General features: G+C 34.5%; 1 protein-coding gene across 2 annotated transcripts in view; it reads right to left on the reverse strand.

The window, feature by feature from the left end:
- Positions 1-27,779, reverse strand: part of PPP2R3A_1 (Serine/threonine-protein phosphatase 2A regulatory subunit B'' subunit alpha) — a 42,694-nt gene that overhangs the window by 10,884 nt on the left and 4,031 nt on the right. Inside the window, exons 1-6 of one of the 2 annotated variants that reach the window (XM_051214405.1) lie at positions 16,998-27,741; positions 10,985-11,746; positions 6,763-6,869; positions 3,821-3,923; positions 2,115-2,433; positions 903-951 (exon numbers count right to left, since the gene is read on the reverse strand). In XM_051214405.1, coding sequence (XP_051067575.1) covers positions 903-951; positions 2,115-2,433; positions 3,821-3,923; positions 6,763-6,869; positions 10,985-11,746; positions 16,998-17,849 — 2,192 coding nt within the window. In that variant the 5' untranslated portion in view covers positions 17,850-27,741. Of the gene's footprint in view, positions 1-902; positions 952-2,114; positions 2,434-3,820; positions 3,924-6,762; positions 6,870-10,984; positions 11,747-16,997; positions 27,742-27,779 lie in introns of those variants that run through there. The other variant, XM_051214407.1, reaches the window with a different exon arrangement.

Here is a 27,779-nt window from a genome sequence, read left to right on the forward strand (position 1 = left end):
AGTCAAGTAATAGAATTCGAATAAAAATAGCCGTTCAGTCCGTTCCTTAGTTTTCGATAATTTCCCAGTTCATGATGAAAAACTCGTCAAATCGAAAAAATGTGAACACCAGCTATCTAAATGATAAACATTTGGTCACAAACGGTTTTTTAATAAAATAATCCATAAAAGTCTAGTGAAACACCGTGATCGCCATACTCTAATCATCATAGCACTAAGTGATTGACATGATACCACTGCAAATTAACTCCATTAGAAAACGCGAATTCTAAAAACCCATTTTCCTTTAGAAAAAATTTACATTGGTATCTCGATAACTATCTATCTTTACTTACTTCCACCAATACGTACACACAGATAAACAGATATAACCAAAGTACAAAAAAGACAGATATTCTCTGAATCAATTTCGTCTACTAAATTGAAATAATCCTAGACGTGAAAAAGAAAATTTGCAATTCATATCTGAAGTTTACTTCGATTCATATCAATTATTGATACAAAGTCATGTAATCCCAATCGGATATGCAATGGGAAAACAATAGCAAAAAAGAGAATATATATATCTTATTGCTAAATTTAGAAAAGGAAAATTCTTTCATGTAATAATTATACTGAATAATGACTAGGATGTGGAATTTTTCAACAGAGGAAGAAAGAAATAAACTATGAGATAAAAAAACATATGTGTATAGGGGTAGGGAACACATATTAGGCTATTGTATTGTGTTTTAGTATGTACCCCCCTCCCCACTCGGTTTTGATCACATTGCTCCTGCTCATCAGAATATGACAAGAATAGGTAGAGGAATTGACAAATGCAAGCTACTACTACTTACATAGAATAATAATAATAATAAACGTATTCGTAATAATTTATTTTCCCTTTCAAAATATCTCACCTTGTTACAGCTCCACTAAATATTCGGTCTATCATACGTTCTGAGATAGCTGTAAAAATATGTATATGTAAATGCATTGAAAGGTAACAAGTAAATGACTAAACATGGAAATAAACAAAGTGGAAACTTATCCAAATAAAATAGTCGTTTATGTAAAAAAGAAAGAAAACAAACCAGATATACAAACATTTCTACGCATTTAGATCTTATTTCAACAACTTGATCAGTATTCGGATGTCTAGAGCCAAATGGAATTCAAAAGATTCATTGAAAAATAGGTAACACATATAATAGTGATTAGGATTGATCTTACTTGACTTCTAGCTGGGAATCATATTCTTTCGGAGGTATACAAGCTAGCAGAACCGTGGTTTAGTGAGTTTTGGTGTTCAAATTTCAGCCGCTAAGTCCTAAGTTCAAACGGTAACCCAGCTACTTCGGTTTAGTCAACATGATAGTGTCATACATGAAGTATGGTGGCTCATAATCAATTACCGGGTGAATTAATTAATCTATCATGACTTAGTCACTATAAGTAAATCGAGTGTATTGAAAATCAGACCATTATAATTTAAGTTATTGATATTTTTATAAAGAAAAACGATAAACACATACCAAATTATTATCACCGAAAAATATCTAAACAAATTATGGAAAATTAAACACGAGTTGAAATTAAAAGTATAACACTAGTAGAGAGAGATATCCATGAACATTACTACGCTTTAATAGAAGATTGTTATTAGTGGAACAGCACAAGACCAATAAAAATACACAGGTTAATTGATAAATTACCATTATATATATATATATATATATATATATATATATATATATATATATATATATATATATGGTACAGTTGAATTTAAATCATACAGTTTAAGCGTGAAGGCTATTCATAGTATTTAATGAATGAGTGACATCATATGACTCACAGTTCCCGACGTTCTTCTATTGCCTTGTAGATTAGATCATAAGGTAAAAATCTTCAACAGAGATTTCATTAGAAAACCACTTGGTTTGATTTGGGAGACCCGGCAATATCTTAACTCACACACAAAAATGTTAAAGAATAAAAATGAATCATACTTTATTTGCTCCACCAAGCTACCTATTCAAACGATACTCAGCAGCTAAATTAAGGTTAAAACCAAAGAAATTAATAAAGAAAAAATATAATACGTAACAAACAATGTGGTGTAAACTTACCATAATTATTGTGTCGTGCTAAATCACTTCGACTGATGATCAAATCATGATCTTCGTCTAGCTCCCAGAATTTACAATAAATAACATAGAAATGTTCATAAGAAAAATATTGTGTCACCAAATTAATATCATCTTCATTTTCAAGACTGGCTAACACAGGAAGAAAATTACTTCGTCTTAATTCACCTAAAGAAATACGACCAGACCATGAAATATTCACATTGAAGAAGATACGTGCTACAACGGTTGCCACATAACGGGAATGAAAATCTTTCGCTGCTTCTAAAAACGCTAAGCCAGGATGACTCTCTAAAATATCCTGAATGAAAAAAGGAAAATTAAATAATCGACAAAGCTATGGAAAATAAGGTTATGTGCACAGAGGATAAGTTCAAATTTCATCATTTACTTTATTTCCATGTTCGTTAGCTCAAACCAGCAAGTTATAATCTGACTCAGATTTAAATATACGTTCTTATGAATTTGAGGAAGTAATGCATTGTCCTACACTATAATAACACTGAAAATTTGACAAATATCCTAACATTGGAGTATCACACCGTTAAGTATACGTTAAAAGTAAATGCCTTTATATCACTGAGAGAAATTCATCATAATAACCGTTAAATATACTTCCCGCTAGATCTTCTGCAACACTTTATCCAAGAAAATGGACTAAACTTCATTTTTGAAACAATCTAATGGATTTTTCCGGGATGTAATTTTAATAAAAATCAGAAAAATTGAACATACACTGGATATCCATAGATTAACACAATAACGTATGGATTATGCATACCCAATAATCCAGATTGTTCCGATTCAGATGTGCAAGACAACTCAATGGGTGCAAAAAACAATACACATCACAATAGCACGATAAATAATTTTTGTTTATTATTAGTGAGCACCATGACTTCTTTAATGCTAATACTGAAAACCTTGAAATTACTGTGATCTCTCAACTAGTATACTACTAAGTTACAATGTAATCTTATAACGAATTTCAATCTCCAGTCTTTCCACAAGTAAAATAAGTCCAACACTACACACCTTTGCATACGGATTGACCACTGAATAGTGATCGGTTGTCATACTTGTCTAATTATTGGTGCTGGTTGAATCTTATCTACCAAGTAGTAATGTGACCACCAGTCTAAATGGCTTAATATTGTATGTACTATGTTTTGATACAAAGTGATTATAAAGGCAATTAGCAAGAAAACCTAGATTTAGACTTTGTTCTAGTTGGGACTCATCAGTACATTCCACCTGTTGTATTCGGATCGCACTCCGAACAGGTCAGTAGTGACGTCTCAGACTGTAGAGCTGAGTGATGCACTAGTACCTTCAAAACTTCGAGTACACTTTATGACAAGTGCCAATTGGAACACAACCTAGGTCAAAGGCATGTTGACAATCATCCCCGACCATTGTAAATATACCCTCTTTATCTGTACATTAGAATTATATATATAGTCAACTCCTCCAGTGTATATGTGTATATTTACAATAGTCATAACAATGAAAAACTGAATTATGAATCAAAAACTCATACTCTTCTTCTCTTTGTCAAAACTACTATGATGACAGAACAGTCCTAAATAAGGTTCTTTTCCAAAAAAATCTTACAGTAGATGATATTAAAAAGTGAGTACCCCTACCTCCGAAAGACAAAAAAGAACACATCTATCGTTCGCTCTTACTTGTATGAGTGTATTAAAATCAGATTGTACTAAAAAGGTAGCTCGTCCATGTGTAAGTAGATGAACAAATTTCGAAGCTTCATCTGGACAAGTATTCAGTGTACTGAAATAAAAAACAAAAATCGCACGGCATGATAAACCAAATTAGTAAAGGTCAATCGATAAATGGTGTACTGTTAGTAAGTTTTATAAATATATGTACTAGTTTTTTTCAAGTTTGACAAAAAATAGCAACCATAAAGGGGTGATTAAATTCTACAAAATGTCATGTGTGATATCAATCTTTTCACACACATGAGATATATAGATGGTTCATTTCACTTATCATTAATAACGATGATTTACAGCACAGGTGATGTGTTCATTGAGCTAAATGCATTGGTTTAAGGGCTTTCACTATCGTACTGGACAGTTTCATCAGCCACAGAAATATAATGAAAAATGAACATTTAAATTATCTCAAAGAATACAACACCAAAAGCTTCTACTAAATTTCAACTACAAAGTCTGTAAACTGTGTAATTTATTGTACATAATTAAACAAAGAAGACGTGGAAATAATGTCATTAGATTAACAAACTATTCATTTGAATAAATGACAACAGAGAATGGTGAAACTCGTTTAGCAAGCTTTTGTTCTTTTTGAAAACAAAATAATATAAAACAACAAAGTAGGTAGAAAAGAGTACTGTAGTATTATCTTTATTTCAATGTTTTAATCATACTCAAATATGACCCCTTCCAAACATCTTATAGATTGAGACCCATTTTATTTCCAATAAACAAGTGACCTGGATTTTTCAAAGCTTAGAGCACTTATTAATTCAGATGACTGTCTATTATGAATGTAACTCATTTGTAATTTACCCGTACGTTAATATACTCGGCTTCTAGCTACACTTTTAACTGTTTGAGTTAATAATTCTACATAGTCGATCGATCTAACAGTTAAAGGCTAAGTGTTATAAAACCACTAACTCACCACTTGAAGACAGAAAGTTATATGTTTTTCTAATCCGAAACTAGTCTAGATCACATCCAATAGCACATAGGTGTAATATTATTTAGGTCGAAAACTTGATTCCTATTCATATATCAAATTTTATTAAATCCGTTACTTACTTACGCCTGTTACTCCTCGTGAAGGAGCATAGGCCGTCCACCAGCATTCTCCATCCAACCCTGTCCTGAGCAATCCTTCCCAGCTCCTTCCAGTCGTTATTCATCATTTTCATATCTGCTTCTATTTTCAGACGTAATGTGTTCTTTGGACTTCCTATTTTCCGCTTCCCTTCAGGATTCCAAGTTAGGGCTTGCCTCGTGATGTAGTTTGACGATTTGCGTAATGTATGTCTTATCCATTTCCATCGTCTTTTCCTAATTTCCTCTTCAGCTGGAAGCTGGTTTGTTCTCTCCCACAGAAGGCTGTCGCTGATGGTATCTGGCCGATGGATGCTGAGTATCTTGCGTAGACAACCATTTATAAATACTTGTACCTTCTTGATGGTGGTGGTTGTAGTTCTCCAAGTTCCAGCCCCATACAATAGAACTGTCTTGACGTTGGTATTAAAGATTCTGACTTTGGTACTGGTTGACAGCTGTTTTGAGTTTCATATGTTCTTCAGTTGAAGGAATGCGGCGCTTGCTTTGCCAATCCTCGCCTTCTCGTCTGCATCTGAACCTCCTTGTTCATCGATGATGCTTCCCAGGTATGTGAAGGATTCTACATCTTTCAGAGTTTCGCCATCAAGAGTGATTGGATTGCTGTTCTCCGTTTTGAATTTGAGGACCTTGGTTTTCCCCTTGTATATTTTGAGGCCTACTGATGCAGAGACTGCTGCTTAAACCCGTGATATAATTATATTATTTAACAAACATGGTCGACAAGTATTGATTTCTCATTAACTAAATGATCAATCTCTGATACAACTTGATAATAAGAGGGACTAACTTGAAAATTGAATATTGATTGATTGTTTTTACATAGTTCCAGCTAATCGTAAAGTCAAATATTGAGTTTCTGGCTCATAAGTGGTATCATAAACGATTAACTAGGCTAGCAATCACTACATATAAACACATTTTCAATATAAGGTGAAACAGCAAAATACTAAAACGCTAGCCACGGTTTAAGGAAATTCGTTGTGAAAAATTCAATTTGAAATTATAATACACATGTAACAAAATAGGAATTATTTCAACAGAAATTTTCGACGGTGACGGTAAGAACAGACTCATCCTCAACGTTCGCATACGGCACAAAGTCGATTAGTTTCCCCCTAAAACCAGACTGATGGTCTCATTATATTGAAATAAAGAGCCAACTGAACAACACTACTACCCAAATTAACTATGTTCTTTTAAAATAAGTTGATAAGAAAATTTCAATAGCGACTATCCACTATTCTTAATCAGATCATCAAAAACCAGAAACCATTGAAGTTATTTCGTCCCAAAGGAGGACCCTTCAGCTGTACACATTCATGACCCATCGGGAATTAAACCCAGAAACTTCGGTAGTCTAGCTAAGATTATTTCGTGATATAAACTATGAAAACCCTACAACCTCTACAATCCTTTACTCTATACTAGTATTTAACTACGTCAACACGTATTGAAAAGTATAAATGACACTGTAAATAAACTATCTCAAACATGTGCACATGACGTAGGTTACAGTAATAATAGCATAGAAACATTTATAAAATCAAGAAAAATTGCTGTAAACAAACTAAGAAATTTAATGTAAATGAGTGTGTTCAATTGCGTATGTTGTTTGTGAATGTGTTTATTGTCAACAGAATATTGATTTCAAGAATGCAATGTTTTTTTAATATGTAACAAGTAATAATTTCTTATCTCTCAAAAAACAAAAAAATGTGTGAATCAGATTAAGAAAAATGTCGTTTTTCGTCCTCCAAATAAAAAATCCTTTAACTTACTGAGACCATGATTTCAATAAGTTTGACAAGGTGACTGGTTGTCGATCTGGTGTACCACCAGCATTCATATAAATTGCATGTTTCCAATAAAGTGGACAATTAAGTACCTAGAAATATCAGGAACAAAATATGGATGTTTGTGATGATAGATGAGACCAAATAAGAATTATAGAATTCAAATATATAAACAGATATAGAAGCGCTTGATTGCTGATTAACACTTGACATTATAATGTATTCCCTTGTAAAAGAAAAATATAAATTGTACAAGAGCGGTTAATTTTCTTGCTGACAAAGTATAATAACAATGTAACTAGTTTACTAAGTACATGTTTATGCCTACCCATTGATCATGATTATTATTATTATTATTATTATTATTATTAATGGCTTTATTCAATATTATATATTGGTACAACATAGAATTCTCAGCACAAGGTACTTCAACAAGTTTCTTTTACAAAAAAACAAAGACAAAAAAGAAAGGAAAAAATGTTTAAAAATATCTGAAAAGCTGTACAACTTTCCAAATTAGAGACATGTTAAGGATGCAGGTCATTGATTAGGTTAACTTTAGCAACCTGTTCGTCACAGAGTATATTCGCTAGGTAAGGTATCATAGAACTTTTATACTTTTGCTTGCGTGCATGGATTTTAATGTAATTACGTCTCGTTCTACCAGAAGATATACAAGGAGAAAAATAAGAATGAAGGGGATGGTTTGTACCTGATAAAATGACACATGCCAGGGAGTTGGCATGACTTTAGATGTCTATCAACATCAGCTAGTCTACATTTACTGACACGCTCCGACGCAACAAATGATTATTTCATGAATTGATCCAATGTCTCATTTGCCCCCCCCCAACCGATTCTAATGCAGAACGTTTTCCTATGTTTGGGTAGATGGTGTATCAGTCAGTCAATCAGCTACAACGTAGGACCAGGCACATATATGCATCGGTCCAAGTTGCCATACCTCATTAACACAACAAGATGGACACCGGATTCATAAAAGTAGTTAGTTCAGAGGCGGTAATATATAAAAGAAAGATCGCAATAAGGATATAGTACAGGAAGAAAGAATCAGTTCGTAGGAAGATATGAAGCGATTTTAATCTCTTAGTTTAAGGTAAGACAGATAGTGTATACACCGACGCCATTATGATCGATTCTCAGCCATGTCACCAATAATCTCCAACCATTGGTTACGATAGTCACGCGGACCCCAACCAAGTAGTCTGCATCTACCAACATGGCTCAGACTACAAGTTAGTGACCTCAAGCACTGATGCCACGTTTTGGTTTGACCACCCCTAACTTTCTTCCAACCATCTCCAGCACCGGTTAGCATTGCACATCGTGGTAATCGGTGTTCACGCATACGTAACACGTGACCCAACCATCTCAGTCGATGAAGATTAACAACCTCATCAACTGATTTACCATCCTTCCCTAATACCCTGCGTCTAACCTCACTATTACTTAATCGGTGATCCCAGCAGATGTGAGCAATATTTCTAAGGCATCAGTGGTCAAATACTAGTAACTTACGAGTATCTTCTACTCTTAATGGCCATGTTTTGCTGCGGTAAAGTAAAACAGAACGAACTGCCGCGCAATATACTCGTCCCTTAATTGATAGACGGATATCTCACCTTCGCCATAGATGACGTAAGTTGACAAAAGCCAAATGGGCTTTTCGAATCCGTGCTGAGATTTCGTCAGACACCAACCCATTAGGGATGACCAGACTTCCAAGATAAGTGAAGTTGTCAACGAGTTCGACCACTTCACTCCCTATTCTTAGTTCAGGTGTTGACGCAGACCAGTCTTGAAGCAGCAGCTTGCATTTAGAGGGAGAGAAGAGCATTCCATACACATATACACAAAACATATCCCACCAACCACGAGTGATAAAGATTCAGTTTCATCAACCGATTGATTGTATTTTCCTGGTGTTCTACTTTTAGCCTCAACGTTTCTTAAAATAGTTTTATCATAAGCCCCCAAATACCCTGGTACGGCCGAGAGTGGAGAGAGTCAACCCTCTCTCTGTCAAAATGTTCTCATATGACCACGTGCATACAACCACTGTCAGGGAAGTCCTACTCACTGCCTTCTCGTGGCGGTGTTGTTTACGAAATCGAGAGGACGAAAAGCGAATGTCCGTGCTTCAACCGGGTTGGCAGATACGGAGAGTCCACCTAGGGGAGTTGGAAAAACCTGATTTCAAACCAATGGTGCACATGGGCTCAAGAATCCTGAGGGAACAATTGGTGTATTAACCAATCGTTGGTCACCGGCTATCATGAGACTGCATCTCCTTACATTGCTCCACTGCCTTGTGGATTAGACCTCTAGATCAAAGGCTAGGGGTGTGGCCCCTTGAGAAAACCACCTGCTTCGATTTGGTTCCCCGGGGAGTATTACAGCTCACAAACAAATCAAGAGACTTCTGTAGCACATATCTATTCGGTGCCCCTTCGTACCAATATTTATGTGTTTAAATAATAACAATAATAATAATTTGAAGACTGCTATGACTAAAAACGTGAAATCTGTCAGTCTCATCAGTTTTTATTATTTATATTTCAAAGAGAGGAGTGCTATGCAGCATACCTACCTTTCGATATTCAGATGGATATCTTACCTGCTCTCTAGATCTATGTCGGAATTTCATAGGTGAACAACTAAATAAAGACGATGCGATTTTTAATATACGCAATGTGGTCAACATAATCCGTCACTAAACTCTCTACAGTCAAACTAGGCGATGATAAACTATAACAACACCAGAGAAAGAATACCATCAGTCAATCATGGCAGTAATAATGTAAAATAAGACGTTAATTATTGTGTTTTCAGTTGTTTTATTCACTATCAAATAATAGGCTTTATAGTTACATGGTAAAATAGAATATATAATACCACAATGGTTCTACACTTGCCCAGTGAATGACGATTAAGTTAACTATCAATATTACAATTATTAGACAATAAAGCAATGAATGTTTTCAATCAGTATTCAAAGTCAAATGAATAACACTAAATAAATAAAATAATGCTATTCAAGTCTATTTCTCTTCTCTATATAAAAAAGCATGAACTGAGGAATATGGAGAAGGTTTACTAAACTGAACCAGAAGCAGGGAGATGAGAGGTGGTTACATTTTCCATTAAAACAAAAAATGAACTATGAGGGTTTGTGAAAATTACTGAATTTTAATAGTTTACATTACGGACTGATTTTAATACAACAACCGTTATAAACTAGGGAACACTGGAGAGCAGTTTTGTCCTATCATAAGACTACGTAGTATTGCGCATCCACGGCCTGTTAAAATATGGGATTAAACCCCAAACCAATCACGGAGAGTGTGCATGCATACAAATAATGAGTCTTATACTAGGACAAAGCAACTGTGCAGTGCTTCCTGCTTTACAATCCTTGACTAATTAAGATCAGTCCGTGGTGGAAACCGTGAAAAAACAGACTATCAATCACTGTCGTAAAAGTTGAGTTTCAACTAAAATAACAATTATCAGAATGGGTTTTGTGGAGAGTTTTAGAAATTTCACAGGTTGAAATCATGAGTCAGTTGAAGCTAGACCTGTGAAATTTCTAAAACTCTCCACAAAACCCATTCTGATAATAATCAACTGCTCATTAGTGACTGACTTCAAGAAAAAACTGGAATTCTAGTAAGAAGCCGTTACCAGTGGAGTTCAACCGGTCTGTTGTGAGATAACAACTCACTGAAGACAATGGTGTACGGTGGCGCAACTTCGTGGATTGGTTGAAGTTAGACATTAACACCGTTGGATGTCGGCTCAGTGGTCTAATGGTTAAGTGCTCGTGCGCGAAGCCAGTAGGTCCTGGGTTCGAGCCCCGCGTGGTGCGGGATCATGGATGCGCACTGCTGAGGAGTCCCATGCAAGGACGAAACGGCCGTCCAGTGCTTCCAGGTTTTCAATGGTGGTCTAGCTTCAACTGACTCATGATTTCAACCTGTGAAATTTCTAAAATAACAATTCTTTAGTCGATAACAAAAAGCTTTTGAACAGGAAGCCAATAAACAAATTAATTAATTTTAAAAGTGATATTAGCTAATCAGGATTCTACAGAAAACTCAATGTGTAAAATTAGTAATAAAAAAGAAAAGAGAAAAATATATCTATACATGAAATCGAAACTTTGTTTTTAAAAAGCCATTCGTACCTTTGCAACTTGTCCAAAACATGAATGAGAAATTAACGGATCAGAATATTTCCCAGAATTTAGTGATGAATCAATAAATTGGTTAAGTTCTTGTTTAACACGTTCTAATTCTGTGTTAATTTCCTCATTAGACATTCGAGTAGTCCCAAGTGGGAAATGAAATGCTGGCAATGCTTTATGTATTCGAGTTGGAGAAGAAGGAATAGCAAATCCTTTGTTTTGCACACATGAAGTAGAATCCATAGACGATGGATAAGTATAATCTGTATGATTAGGTACATTTGTCTTACTTATTAAAGATGTGACATCTTCATGAACACCGTCAGAATTAAAAAGACTTTTCGATTGTGAGGAATGAATACGATAGGGTTTATTAACTTCATGATAATTATCATGAGATTGTTGATGTGCGACTACATCAACATCTGGCTTATTACTTTCAGCAGGACAATTATATGCTGATGGTGTTGAAGCAACGGTAGGAGTGTGTTGTTTTGATCCAATCCCATCATTTGTTCGTAGAGGAGTTGTTTTATTTGTTCTAATTTTGCTTATATCATCAGTGTCTGCATCATGATTTAAAAGTTTATTCGTAGCAGTGGTATTATTAGTCTGGGATGAATGTTTTGTTCCATTATCTACACTTAGTTGATTTTCAGAGTTTGGTGTAACTTTTGGACAAATAGTTATTACTCCATTCTCTTGTTTGGGTTTGTTTTCATGCGTTACATCATTTGCGGTATGTGGTTGTTCAACAGAGCTCTAGAAAATAAAACAGTAGAATAAAATTAACTAGTGTCTGAAAAGAACTGGCAGGTTATGACAATTTCTCACAGATAAAATGATTTTCAACACTTTCTACAATGTAAACTTAGGAAGTGAAACACTGAATCAAAGCATACACAGGTCCGCGTATTCAATAGTTTAAAAGGGAGCAACATTCCATCGAAATTACTACAATCTTAGCAAAACAAACTATCAAGTTCCCAATCAATAATGTTAAAGCTGAAAAACAATCAGACTAATATGACATTTTATTCTCTAATTAATTTATTAAAGCTACAGTTTTTTTTAGAGATACTAGTCATAAGCGTTTATTTCAGAAAATAGTAAAATCACTCTCTTTTTAAGAATAAAAGTATGAGAACGTGTAATTTATTAACATCGCTTAAAGCGAATAATGAATTTGAACAAGGGGAAGTAAACGAAAGTCAAATACACTGATCGTTGAATTTTAAGTAAAAATAACATAATAACATGTTATTCAACAGTAGACGAGATGAAAATTGTTTTATGAAAAAGTGTTTAGTTTCGCAAAACAAAACAAGTGTGTAATATTAAATGCATTAATTCCATAAACTGAATTAATAACGTAAAAACTGACATAAATGTATAACATTTTAAAGTAACCTATGCTTACCGTCCCCACACAGAAATAAAAAATTAAGAGGAAGAAAATTGGATTAAGCTAATATTACTACTATACTAAGAGGAAATAACTGTCCAGTAATTCTTGATTTTCAAAGGTTATCTAACCGCAGTCCGTGATATAAACTATGGAATTCAACAATCTTCACAAACCTAAATCAATAAAGTCATAGTGTTGACAGTATTACTCTGTCGAAAATAGTAAAAAAGCATCATAAAGAACAAGCGCAACTCAAGATTTAGAGGAATAGAAAAGATGAACACACAACCATGAACTACTACCACAAACCTCGCTTGGTTTACATAACTTCGATTAAACAGCCAAGATGTTTGGTGAGCCCAGAAAGATACTGTTCACCACCCTAGATGAATCAGTGTTTAAGACGCTAAAATTTTAGCAACTAAGTAGTAGATTCAAAATATACACCTACCATCAAGGACTGAATTCTGCAACTCAAGGGTGAAAATCGGTGGAATCCTGCTCCTTATGTTAAAGTTCTAGTATCGCTTCTGCTCTATATAAGGAGTGCATCCGTAAAATTGAGGCAAGTCATAGTTGTCCCTATTCGAGACTTCAGTAACCACTATGTAACCAAAGGAGTAACGCTTGTAGTTTCGGCCATTATGTTAAGCCCATATACCGTATTCTAGCTTCTGGACAGGCCAATCTATTCATTCTACTTGAGTCGCATTTTGACCTTGTTAATTATTCGCTTATCAATCTTCACTATTGTTATACGAGCATGTATGTGTACACTTCTTATCCCATCCATCACATGTCTGTAGCTTAATTTTGTGTGACTATAAATATTGATTAATGCTTGACTAAATGAAGTTGGCTCACGAGCCTTCTCCACTGCGCGTTATCTTGCCTTGCTCTCTTCTCTTCGCTTCTCCGATGTTTTGTCTGGATCAAAGATTGTATGAAATATACGAGGAGATAGGAGACAAATATTTCGACAGCATTCATTCAACAACGAACATTCATACGATCTAATTAGAGTCACATCCCGGGCTACTAAGCGCTCATAAATAATTAGATGCGGTAGAGGCCTCACATCATTTCGCTGCTGATTGAAGAACTATGCATTTGTTAAGTCACGAAAACATGCCCTATCAAAGAGTACTAACACGCAAAAGACAAAGGTTTATATAGAATTTCTGTCGGTTAAGGAATAACAGTATCGTCAACTTCTATCGCTTGTATGGTAAACATAAAATTAAGTGAAGACAAAACGCAAGAAAAAAACTCACTTTTGTAAATTAGTGAAATTACATATAGTAGATTAAAGAAAATATTTAAAACATGAAGTGAGGTAGTAGTAGTCAGTCATCCACTCTATCTTACTACTATACAGAAAACCAATCGATAAATGTAAGGTTAATGAATAGAAAGGAATTTACTGACAATATCCAGCTGCGTTTTATGTATATTTTTTCTGTGCATTCCTGCATATATGTGTGGTGACAATCACATAATATTTCTGAAATGAATGCGTGCTACAACTATGACATAGCAACTTCAAATTGATTAAAAGATTATCATTACCATTATTATTATTATTATTATTATTATTATTATTATTATTATTATTATTATTATTATTATTGTTAATTAGTTCACATAAAATAACTTTAACAATGGAAGAGTAGTGGAATAAGACACAGGGCACCTACGAATATAATTTAGCTTAGGGAGAGACCAGGTTTCATAAAAGCAGAAAAAACCGCTTGCGTTGTAAAGCCGTACGTTCGACTTCCTATGACCAGACTAGAGTCGCAACGATTCCTAAAAGCTTTTTAAAACCTTGTATTTACAGTCACTAAAACAAAACTGCTATATTACAGCTAAATATCTTAGTTGATAATAACACGACCAAAACATTAGTTCAAGCTTACTCTCAAGTCGTACAAGCCATCTGATTACTTAAGCTGCTCTAATGGAGATAACAGTTCAAACTACGATATCAACATACATGAAGGTCTGAACCCTATTTTTCGAAATGACACATCACAGAAGAAATAAGATATTGGTATAAAAAAAATTTTTTTTAAATACAAGAAATTCACCTACATATATCACCTATACAGTAGTAGCCAGACATCGAACACGTAAAATGTATAACTTGGTGGATTTTTTAGTATTTTGAAATATATAATGTGTAAACTAGAAAATAAACAGTTCTAAATGTCAAAAATAAAGTGAAGTAAATAAACGTACAAAAATATCTGTTTAGAACACATAAACAATAATTCAACAACAAAAAAACTTGTTACATTTATTTTACGGAATCCAAAATCGAATTCTCTAAGCCAAGTATAAGCGTTTCTATTTAATCAAGATTTACTATCGCCGTAAACAGTATAATTACTTTATATAAATAAAAAAATGTTTCTTTCGTTAAAGTTATCATCATATAAATCCTTTGAAGTCAACCGAACAATTTGTTCGTAGATAAGTAAAAGGCTATAAGTTTTCATTTTGTCGACACTTTCTGTAGATTACTCTAGATATTGAACACTGAAAACAAGACAAAATGTTGGTCAGAAGATTTTAATTAATCCAGATGACCAGGAAATGTTACAATGAATTTTTTAAATATCCATATGATAACACTTAAGCTTCTGCCTAAATAATTCGGTTATGGTTAATATTTTTTATGAAGATTAGTGGTTAGTTTTACTCGTCAATTTTGTGCCTCCGAACGTTCATATGCAATATGAAGGTATATAGTTGTTTAGATGAACGGTATTCATCGATTTCATGTTTAAGCAATTCATATTTCCGATGACTTAGTCACACAATCAGCAACTTTATTTTGAGGAAGAAAAATCAGTCAAATGATTATAAGGCAAGGTAAAGACTAAAAATTTAACTTATCAGTTAATAAAAAGAAAAAAAGATGAAACGACAGAAAAGCTTGGAACTAAACACAAACTACATTTATTCGTTCTTTGAAAGTTTATACCGATAGTAAATTATGGCGATTACCAACGCTTGAATCTATCCTATTCACCTTGTACACATGAAGTCTACTAAATCTTTCATTAGTAAAATCTTCCCGATTATGCTATAATTCTGTGAAAGTAGAATCAAATCCTCGCTATATCAAAACATGGTAAGATACATGTGGGCCGTATACAAATTAGTTTAAATGAGATAACTTGATTTTTCCGATCAAATTATTATACCTGAACCCAGTTTATTTATGTTTTTTCTCACAAACTAACAATGTTATTAGGTTTCATAACAAGCAAATTATACAGTTTGCTTAAGATACCATTGAAAAAAAAATTTGTTTCCATTCATCCAAGTCATCCTCATACTTCACAAACAACATGAATGGAATCCACAAAAAGAAGTACTGAAAACTAACCAACTAATTATATTAACAGTAGCAGAGAAATTAAAAGATAATAATGATCAGGAAAACAATTGTAGAAGCATAGGCTCAATAATGTACCATTTAATTAGAGCAACTGAAACCAGTCTACAAATATTACATCAGTAAAAGTTTAAAGTTATTGAGTTTGGAATATTTAATCAAGAAAGTATTTCACAAAAATTGAATTAACAAATGACACCTTCAAAAACATGACAATCACCGCTACTTTTAAAAATTTTATTACACATTGGCCATCTTACAAGACAGACTGACAGAAATCAAGACAGAGCGTAGCACAGATGTGATTTATGCTAAGTTACCACACTAGATAAGTACGACCAGATGCAAAACACAAAAGAGATCGTAGTAGCAGTGATGATGTGAAAGACTGAACATTAAGAATATGATGGGAATGAAGAGGTATGAGTATGAAGAAATACTAAAACTCAAGATCTAGAGAAAGATAAAAAAAGAATGTATCTGTGCGTTTGTGACCGATTCCGATCCATGTCAGATTCTCCAAACACTGGTCGCGGTCATAGAATGGGCTCCCAACAAGTAGTCCATATCTGCCAGTATGGTTCACACCAAGTTAGTGACTTCATGGAATGATCCTATGTTTTGGTTTGGCTGGCCCTAGGTACCTCACAACCTACGCTAGCAAACATCTCTCGTCGAGGTAAGTGATGTTTAGGCAAATGTCGCAAATGTTCTTACTACTTCAGTCGATGAATATCCAATACCTCACCAACCGACTTGTCGCTTTTCGCAAGTACCCAATGCTTAACCTCAACATTGCTCACTGGGTCATTCCATGGAACGCAAGCAATGCCCCAAAGACATCTGTGATCAAAAACCTTCATTTTACTCACGTCATTTACTTTCAACGGTCACTAACCGTGGTAAACAGTTGAACAGAGTACTATACAAAGCGTATATCATATTAAACGTAAATTAACAAACTCGGTTACCATCTTTGCATAATCTATCCAAATCCAACATTTTGATGAAATCAATGTGTTTTAGCTAGTCAATAGGAGGGGAATACTGTAACCGATAAATGAAACACAAAAAGAGAAGAAAATAAGACAAGGAATAATACCACTAAAATAAAATGAAACTATTTCGATACATTTAGAACTTAGTATAACCAAAAAAGGAGTGAAACAACACAAAACTAGTTATAAATATTTGCTTACTTCACTATTATATTCAGTTCGTAAGGAATCCGTATGCGATGATGATAAATTATTCTCACAAACAGTTATATCATCATGAGATTTATCTGTTAATGTCTCTTGAATAGACAAATTAAAATGAGGCTTATCGGATTCATTGTTATCAGATTTTGCTAAATCAATGTCTTTTTCACTAATATCAATTGACGGTAGTCGATTTTCGACAATATTCCCATCTGGTGGGACTGATGGTGTTATATCAGTAGTAGCTAAAGACGGAGAAGAGGTTGAAGTCGGAGTAATAGTTGCAGATGCCGTACTACTAATCTTTTCAACCAGTCCAAATTTAGAATCTAGTGGTTTTGAACGTTGTACAGGGTGAAAATGATGAACAGTTGTAGATGTGGTTGTCTTGACTGGAGTAGATGAGGTTGAAGAAGTTGGAGATGAAGCAGGAGGATATGAAGATCTAGCGATATGAGCGGCATGTACAGGGTGATTAGGGCTAGCTGCAGGAAGTGGTAAATCTGGTGGTCCCCAAGACAAATGAGCAGGAGATACTGCTCCGTGAGTATCATTATTGGCCAGAACAGAATGAGCGCCAGTAGGAATAGACTTACTAGTAGCACCAAATATCTCTGATGCTGGAACACAATGACTCATGTGCACACCTGCAGGACAAAACCTAGAGGTTGCACGCTCGCCACCAGACGGACTTATTAAAGGTGTGACAGCATTTGTGGTTAACGTGGCTTTAGGACAACGCTGACAAGCATGAACTGCACGTTGCCATGCCAGATCAACAGAACACGTCTGATAAACCTGAACACGTGAAATAAGGACCAAACTGGGTGTTCCGACAAGAACGGGCATGATAATGGTTCAAATGAAATGTAAATGTGAAATCCGCATAAAAACGTCTGATTAAACAGTATCCAATATACACTAGATTTTATATTGAATATAAATCATCTTCCGAATGTCTACGGAAACAGTAATTGAATATCCCAACTTGATTTTAAAGGTCCAGTTAGTAATGGTAATCTGATATTGATTATAAAAACTATTCCGTCAAAGAACATATTTGAATCACAGAATATTTTCATGTAACAGTAAACTATACACGACAATAAATAACGATACACCTCCACGTTTTGTTGAATAAAATAAAATGTGAATGTAAAAATAAAAATCGAATGTAATCGATCCAGAAGTAAGACATGCAATACAAACGCATCCAAAGAATGTGAAAGGCACAGTTTTAGTGAACCACTACTACTGATTGACTGCATGACTGACAAAAACCCAGACATATATAAATATACATATGTAAATACACACACACAATAGTGTTATGGCCACAGAGGAGGTAATGCTTACACACACGATAGGTCGATCACAGGGTCACATAAAAAGCTCGGATAACTAATGCATGCATACAGTATATTAGAATCTATCCATTTATCATCACATTTTTCACCCCAATGAATGAATTGATTTACCAACCAAAGGATAGGAAAAAATCTATAGGTAAACCAATTAAATAAAACACCATAGGAACGCACTCCATAAATACTAATGTAATGGCATCGCGTTCAGATTAAGATATTTTTCGTCTAAGTTAGTGTGAAATAGATGAAAAACCATAAATAACCAGTTATATATTCTGTTAAATTAAACTGTAGTCAAAATGTGTGTTTGAATAAAAATCGATGCCTGGTGAGAAAAAAAAGGACTTTAGTTTTCGTATGCATACACATACATACAACGCACTTGGAAACTTGACAATTGCTAACCTGTGTAAACAATAGGCTGCTAAGTATACATATTGGACTGCTACTACTGCTACAACCGAACAAGAGTAGTTTTATATCACTTATATGTTACTTGAATGCTGGTGATTAACTAACTGTTCAATTAGTTCAATAAATAGAAGAGCTGCGGGTGGTCTGTTGACGAATTGCTTGTATTCTAACTTCAGTAACAAAAGCGGTGTGCCATAGAGTTTCAATAGCAAGTTGAAGAGTAATTGGTAAAAATGTAGTTTTTGATGAAATCATGGACCGATCAATGCTAGATCACCATTGAAGACCGTGTCGAATGTCAGGCAGTTACCCATCGAAGATAGTCGTGCTGTAACGTGGATTGATTGAAGTTGGATGCCGACTCGGTGGCCTAAAAGTCAAGCATTCACGCAAGAATGAGGGTCCTGGGATCAGGCCTCGCATGCGGGATCGTCGACGCGTACTTCTGAGGAGTCCCATACTAGGACGAAATGGTCGTCCAGTACTGCCAGGTTTTCAATGATGATCTCATATCGATCGGTTTATAATCACAACAAAAACTCAACAATCTCCTTAACCCTATACTAATAAAAATGTATTTAGCTGCCTAATTAGTATATTGAAAAAATCACTCAATATGATATATTCAGAGTGACTACAATTTATGAAAGAACCAATCTGATGTAGTATAGCGCTTTACGGATTTCGGTGCAAAAATTTATTCATCCATATTGTTTAACAGCATTTTGATATTATGGCCGATGTAAGTTAGTGAAGAGGAAGTTAACTCTAATCTCCTGACCCTAACTTTCAACTCTAATGCCTAACCGCAATTCCTCACACTAATTTATAACTCTGTTTTAACACCAACAAGCGGTTAAAGTTTCTTAATACCACCTCAGTTTCACACAAAGGTCGTCTATAGGTTATAGTCTCGCCGATATTTTGTTAATTCATACTGAAGATTTAGAACTAGACCAATCATAACCCCAATTCTTAGTAAGTAAGAGAGCAGAAAAAAAGACTTACCTATTATCGTTTTGGAACTTGATTGCTAAACAACATACACTGTTTATTATATGAATTCCTAAGATGAACTGGATATACACGAAAACATTGATTTTTCTTAAAAACAATGTACTGCAATATAACACATAAAAACAACCAAAATGTGCAGCTATATTTTAATAGTTTGAGGATTCTGTCAGACAGTTATGAGCAACATAGAATAATGGAACATATATGTATCAACCTGAATTGCTAGACCACGTCAGTGCAATGAGATTCACCATCCAAACTCATTTTAATATACAGCTAAATCTTTACAAATGAGTAATAATGGTTATTCCTATCAGAATTAGGTGCATCTCTGATACAATGGAAAAGAACTAGGCCTAAGAATAAGTTAGGTGTCTTAACTGATTGGAGAGTGATTGATCTACAGGCTAACTTCTTCCGGTCGCCTATGAGGTTTATTTTGTACATAAATCTGTCAGTTTATAACATAAAAAATTGATTTCTCTGTTATGTTAACCAATAGATCTTACATTTTACAAGCCTTCTCTTCTCACTATTCCATCCTGGAGGGAATAACTATTAAAGAGTTGTGTATTAGTCATTGAACCTATCCATTTAACATCGATTTCGTTCCATATTAGAAGAATCTCCCAATCATGCGCAATCCCAATTCACGACAACCTCAGCACATAATGGATTTTTTTTACATATTCGTTATCGAGATTTTTCTAATAAAATGAAGTAGAAAGCGACAACTCTAACACTGACTGACCGAATTACTGACAATTCAGCGTAAGAACCATCATCGATAGTATACAAAAGATAGATAACAAGAGGGTTGTATTAGGGCGATAGATAAAATGAATTGAACATATTATAAAGAATTACTTCGGTAGAAAATAAGAGATGAAATAATCATAAACTTGAAAGGTAGTTGACGAAATACACATTAAAGTAGTCTTCCCTACACTCTTAACACTTATTCTTTCAATCACTCACTTAAACCCGGGATAATTTAAGGAAAAGCATAGGCGAGAAAAAAACAATGTAACGCATAGGACTGTTTGAGTCGAAATAAACAGTAATAAGTAGAGGAAATAGTCAAGAAATTGCTTTGAGTTTTTTTTTAACGATAATTATTACGTCGTTAACTTTGCATATCTGATTTTTAGAGTTTATACAATCATTTGAAAATGTTGTGTATCAATCCCAATACGTCCCTCTGAAGCCTCAATCTCAAATAAGTATTCAAACCAATCTATGAATGGACACATATGCAATGAGTTCAACTAGACAAGAAAGTCCCAAATCAATAAATAGCAATTGTTATAATGAAATTATTAAATATAAACCAGGTATTGAGATCTATTGATACAAACGAACCGACTAAAAAACAGATATGATGTGGTTCGAACTTACGACTTAATGGCTAAAAAACAAATATTTTAACTACTACACTACTACCATTATTAGAACTAATAATGGTAATAACAATTGATATTATAAGATCAGTAGATAGGAAGCAAATGGTGTTTTTTTCCTAAGATATTACATACCTCTCAGTTTATAGTTACTACTTTGAAGAAGTGGTCTCATTTCCTTAAAGATTGTGTTGATCACCAAGGTTGACGTAACTTCAATCGTTTTCATTACGAAAAAAGTTGATAATATGAACTAGAACTGTAATGTTTGGGTTTTCTTCAGCGTTAAGATTTAATCAATTAATTAAATTGTTAATAATAGTGAAAAACAAACTAGAATCATGTTGGAACTAGAGTTTTTACGAGCTCTTTAGCAACTGCCTCTTTGTGGAAATATTAAGAATTTATAAACATTCAAAGTTTTTGAACGCCAAAATGTTAAGGATTACTGAAACCTACAAGTCACTGTTCATCAAATAGTGAGTGGTCTTTGGTGGAGGTTGGATCCTATTGATCATATAGCAACATTTTATTTAGACTCAAGTTATTTCATGAAGGTCCCAATCCCATAGGAAGTATATGTTCCGTCAAGATTGCGGGTAACTTTTACTGACGGGTACCGACCAGTACGCAACTTAAGTTCAGCATTTCTTGACAACTACTACCAATCACCTAACATTATTCATAATTTTCAACCAAACGATTCTTAATAGAAATAAACCATCAATTGCTTCACTAATGCAGACTGTGAGAACTAATAATTAATTAGTGTTTAAAAAGATGTGAACTTAGACGCTCAAAAAGATGATTTATTGATTGGTCACTGAGTATTGTTTAACATAATGTTAGGTTTTAGGGTTGAACGAATTCCATCGATCAAGCTGCAATATGACCAATTATTAGTTTAAATGATCGACATTATGGTGCACTGTATCTTGATTTTAGGTAGTCTAAGACGATGGGAAATAAATTCTGAATTCAGATATTATACGGATTGTACAATGCTTTCTTATATTACCCATTGTTTGAGTGAGAGACGTAACCACTAAATTTGTAAAACAAAGTTTAAAAAACTAACGACTATATACCATCAATGGAGTAAAATATTTATATAGCTGGTAATTACAGGCTAATCAAATAAACGATGTATTACACCAAACACAACTCAAAGATGACGAATTATGCGTTCAGAGTTTTAATACAAAGTTATGGCTACAAAATGATCACGCCTATCGATAGACAAATAGAATAGGAAACGTCCCACAGATATTAATGAAGCACACCTCACTGATCTGTACCGACTTTTCCCTGTTATTTAATGATCGCTACCTGGTTATTTCGAATGCTTTACGTTGAGTGTTGCTATGAGATGTATCATTGTGACTTGATGAGCTGCTCTTGTGTTCACACTTTATAACACTTCAGATATGTTTAACTGATCAAAAACAAATTGGTATAAATGATAAAGTGATGATCAGTATGTATCAATTGTAAATAAAAATATGATTACAGCATGATACAATATATTTACTTTTACATCAACCGCTTACACTTAAAAGCGAGAACGTAGTAGATGAAATTCGTCAACCAAACACACGCTAATCTAACTTTAAGATAGATTTTGTTAAACAATATTTTGAATTATCAAAACTGTTGCTCTTTTATCTCTTAATATGATTTGACCAACACATTACTGGTAAGTTTAAGCAGATTATTGATAAACGTAGTTCTTAGAGGAAAACTCAACTTTTAACTTTCTTCGCTAAAAATTCAGTCCAAACGAAAATAAATCCTTATCACAAGTGAAATAAACATTTATATGTACTCCTTTTTACTTCCAACTAATACGAGAATATAATCCTAACCTAGCATGAGTGAGACAAAACAGCAAAATACGTTTGAAATTTAGATTACTTTTACCTGCAAGTACAGTAAGAAAATATATTTTAGTGGAAATAATACAGAATTCATTGTTATTTAATATAAAGAAAAAGAGAACAGTCAAACGGAGAGAATTCACAGCCAAAAATATATACAGCACAAGAAATATTGCACATAATTCTAAATTTCCAGCGTCCGAAAAAAGCAGCAACACTATAAAGTGAAAAGCATCAAGAACTAAGAGTTAAAATATCCACAGTTCGCCTTGAATGGATAACAAAAATCCACTTCAGTTTTAATTAGATCCAAATCGATAATCAGCACTATTAGTTTATGGCAGTAATTTGGTACTTCGCACGCTTCTTTAACGTCTTCCAGACATGTAAAAGTAAGGCAATCTGTAAGATTATCAATGGTAGCAAAGGAATTCCAATCAGTAGACTGTAATCAGCGGCTGCATGACCAATAACTAGTATCCAGTAGACAACCACAATAAGTGCTAGAAATTCATACTCTTTGGGAGGTAGACGGAAGACTAAACCCATTGTTTTGAAATTAGGTAATCAACTCTGCGCTTGTGGTGAATTATAGACCAATGTTGAGGAAGGACAGGTCGAATCAAAAAATCTATGCAGCAGCGCAATGGAATATGGGTGCAACAAGAGACAATTTTGAATAAAGAAGAGACAGGTAACCAGGATTCTAGAACAAGTTAGGGTTAATAACTATTCTTAGTATGAACCACCCACGGAGCTGAGGCATAGCTTATACGTCGTATGTCTATCACGACATACCTTTTCACCCACACAGAGTTGGAGTATGAGACAGGAATTAAAATTCTTCAACCAATCATATTTCAGAAAACATACCTGTCCACGTGTGACCAATCAGGAGACAGTAGAATTTCTATGATGGCATGATAGAAGACAAACATACCTAATCGATTGCAGATGTAAACGCAATAAGCGGAAAGTCGGAGGAAATCCGCATTTAAACATTCGAGATCTGGATTTTTTTTAGTGGACTTCAATTACTGTTCAATAAATGTATATACATATGTTTCATTTTCATAACCTTAGTTTCAAAAAGGGAACGACGCAATACTGATTTGGTTTTTTCTAGTAACAGCATGAACTTAGAAGTATTGGACTTGTGCAATGGCCAATATGTCGAAAACGATGTTAGTTCCTTTTTAAGAAAGCCCATCTGATTTCATTTTTACTATCCATAAAACCCAAACATATCATGTTCTACAGTTCGAGAACGAGGATTATCCAGTAAACAAGACTAGCAATGTGAGTGATTACGAATGGATATTGTGGTTTGCAAGTGTTTTCCTGATATGACTAGAACATTATTTGACAGTACATACCTTCAACAACACAACTGTTATTTTCATTCCGGGATACATGTTTATTGTCCGGAATTCTAGTTCCAATTCTTCATGATGCTGTGACCCCACCACAATATTTACTTTACTGGACACCTTTAATTACAGCATTCAAAAGAAATTAAGTCCCTGAATGAAGGATTTATTTTAACACATAGATATCGGTACAAGGAGGCACTAAATACATATGCGCCACACAAATCGTCATCTTTATTTCATTTGTGCGTGGACTGTGATACTGCCCGGGTGCCCACACCGAAGCAGGTGGTTTTCTTAGGGAGCCACACTCGGAGCCTTCGACCTGAAGGTCTGGTCCACAAGGCAATGGAGCAACGTTGGGAGATGCAGTAACATGGTAGCCGGTGACCAACGACTGGTTCATACGCCATTTGTCCCCTCAGGACACTGGAGCCCATGTGCATCATTGGTTTGAAATCAGGGTTTTGTAACTCCCCTAGGTGAACTCTCCGTGTCCACCAACCCGGTTAAAGCGCTGGACATTCGCTTTTCGTCCTCTCAACTTCGTAAATAACACCCCACCACGAGAAGGCAATGAGTAGGACTTCCCTGGCAGTGTTTGTATGCACGTGGTCATGTAAGAGCGTTTCGAGAGGGAGAGTGGACCCTCCCCACTCTCGGCCGTACCAGGGCATTTGGGGGCGAATGAAGGATTTATTTTCTTCAGAGACAATTATTATAGCACTAAAAGAACTTTGTGTAACACCAATTCTGAAACAGGAACAAGACAATCTATGCGAGAGTGCTAGTTATGCCCATGAGCAAACAAATGATCAATGACGTATTTTAAGCACCTAACGATCTGACTCAATATATGCTGTACTTTAAAATAATGAACATTGTAGTATCGCTGTAATTATAGTCGTTGCTCAAATTATTAGTCCGTCAGATCACCCATAAATTTAATCACTGTATAAAAAGGTAGATAACTGACTTTATTGATAGTCACATCAATGTAATACGAATGTCAGAAAATCCATAACTCTGAAAACTACTGTCCTGAAATCATTCGCTAGGATAACGGGTGTATATATGGTTTCATACTTAATAACAAACATTCCAAACGATAAAAACAAACGAGCAGGCATGGAGATTATTTCAATATGGTCGGATGGATGCCAACTATATTCATCAATGGGAAGCAATTAACAACCTGAGCGATAGAGTAATGGCTACTCATGAGTAATATAACTGCATAAAGTTGTGTGTACGTTACACCTCGTCAGTGTAAACTACCATAAGTTTGGACCAGTCTTAGAGACTGAATTCGACGTAAGAAATTAAGGTGATATACATCTGATGCAATCAGACGTAAGGTGGAAGGGGATCTCTATATATAAGAGCCAGATAGAACATTAAACAGCAATGTCTTCCAGATGGGTTTGAGTAAGTTTCACAAGTGACTGCTAAGGTAGTACAAGAGTCAAACATGACTTAATCAGTACTGACAGCTGACGCGACTATATGATGATGATTGTTAAAGATAAATTTCGTAAAAGTGGGATATTTCCATATAACAACCAAGTCAGTCAGCTACAAGGTAGGATCAGACACATATATACATCGGTTCAAGTTGCCATACATCATTAGCAGAACAAGATGAGCACCAAACTCATAGAAGCAATTACTTCAATGATAGTAAAAAAAAGAGTTTCATATAAGGACATGATACAGGGAAAGAGGAGTAATTTGTAGAAAGGTACAAAGCAACTTTATTCTCACGGTTTAAGGGAAGACAAAAAGTGTATACACCTGTGACATTGTGATCGATTCTGAGCCATGCAAAGCAACGAACGTCGGTGCCCAAGCTGACTTTTATTTTTGCGAGTGACAAGAAATACGATTTCATCAGGAAGAATTATTTTCTAAATGTACCTGCAAGATTTAGTATAACAATGGAGTTACAACCTTCGTGTTAGTAAGTATCGTAATAACCGGATTGCTCAAACCTTAGTGAGTTGATCTAGATCCAATCATCGTCATAAAAATTTGGATATGAACTGTCTTCATTTACAATTGAGTGTTTAATTAACTTGGTTTCAGCTCAATAATCCCATTTACGTTTAGTGTACAAGGAGTGGTGTATTCACACCCTTACACAAATATGAACAGATTAAGGGAAAAACGTTTAGAATGGCGGCAAAAATAAATTTCGATGAATGCCGTGAGTGTAAACAAAAACAATCTTCCGCATTGTTACACAAGGCATTAAATTTAAACTTCAAAAACAATCAATTACACGAATGGACATTAAGTAGTCTATATTGGATAACCCAATGTTCTTCCCTCATATATTGGTGAAGCTGTATCTTTACGACAGGAAAGTACTTATTTAATAACAAGATTTTGCTAACAGTCTGAAATCAACTTATACAACCTGAAAGTTATGCATAGAATGCCCAACCAACAAATTACTACTTGATTAACAGAAAGTGTTAAGTTTACCTGTAACCTTTCAACTCAATATATCTTAATTACTCGGTAAACTAGTTTCAATTTAACATTCATAACTCAAATTTAGTGCAAAAATGTCTGATAAACGACTGCAGATTCCTTGAGTCAGTTGTCGAATATAAACGAAACCTTAAAGAATGCGGTTTGAAACGGATAACGTTTACTCTATCGTGTTGTAATAACTTAACATGCTATTACTTCAAATCTATTTACTTGTCCTGTAATCGGTCTTAAATTTTCCTATTGTTGCTCCGATCATGTTGATTTTACAGCACTAGGATTTCAGTGAAGTGTTGATTCATTATTGCGCTATTTCCTGCAGTTGGTTGTCGCTTTTATCCATAAATTATCTCAGAAGCCATACAAAACATTTCAGCTACCCATGAGCTTATCCTTTACGTTTGTTCCATCATATCACTAAAGTTTCCCACATAATTTGATTGACTACGAAGACAGAATCACTGACCTTATTTTACCGCCTTTCATCTTAATGAACAAAAAAGATGAGTCTCAGGTACTACTTATTACGCATGAGAGGACACTAGAATGAAACGAGTTGATAACAAGTAGTACAACTACGACTGGAATTACTCATTGCGCTTAACGTTATTGTCCCTGTGAGTACCTTTATGCGCCAAAATCGTTGAACTATAACTATAGTAATAACTAAACATAGGAAACCTTCCTGCAACCAGTTATTATCAAGAAAAGAAATGAGATGTGAAATGAAAATATATTTTGAAACATAGGAAGAAGTTACAAATAGGATAAAGCTTTGGTTTCGTTTACTGTCGAGAGTCCTAAATAAAAATAAGTTACGAGAAATACTTAGATGAAA

Source organism: Schistosoma haematobium, chromosome 2 (assembly GCF_000699445.3).
Source record: "Schistosoma haematobium chromosome 2, whole genome shotgun sequence".
Classification (NCBI taxonomy): Eukaryota; Metazoa; Platyhelminthes; class Trematoda; order Strigeidida; family Schistosomatidae; genus Schistosoma; species Schistosoma haematobium.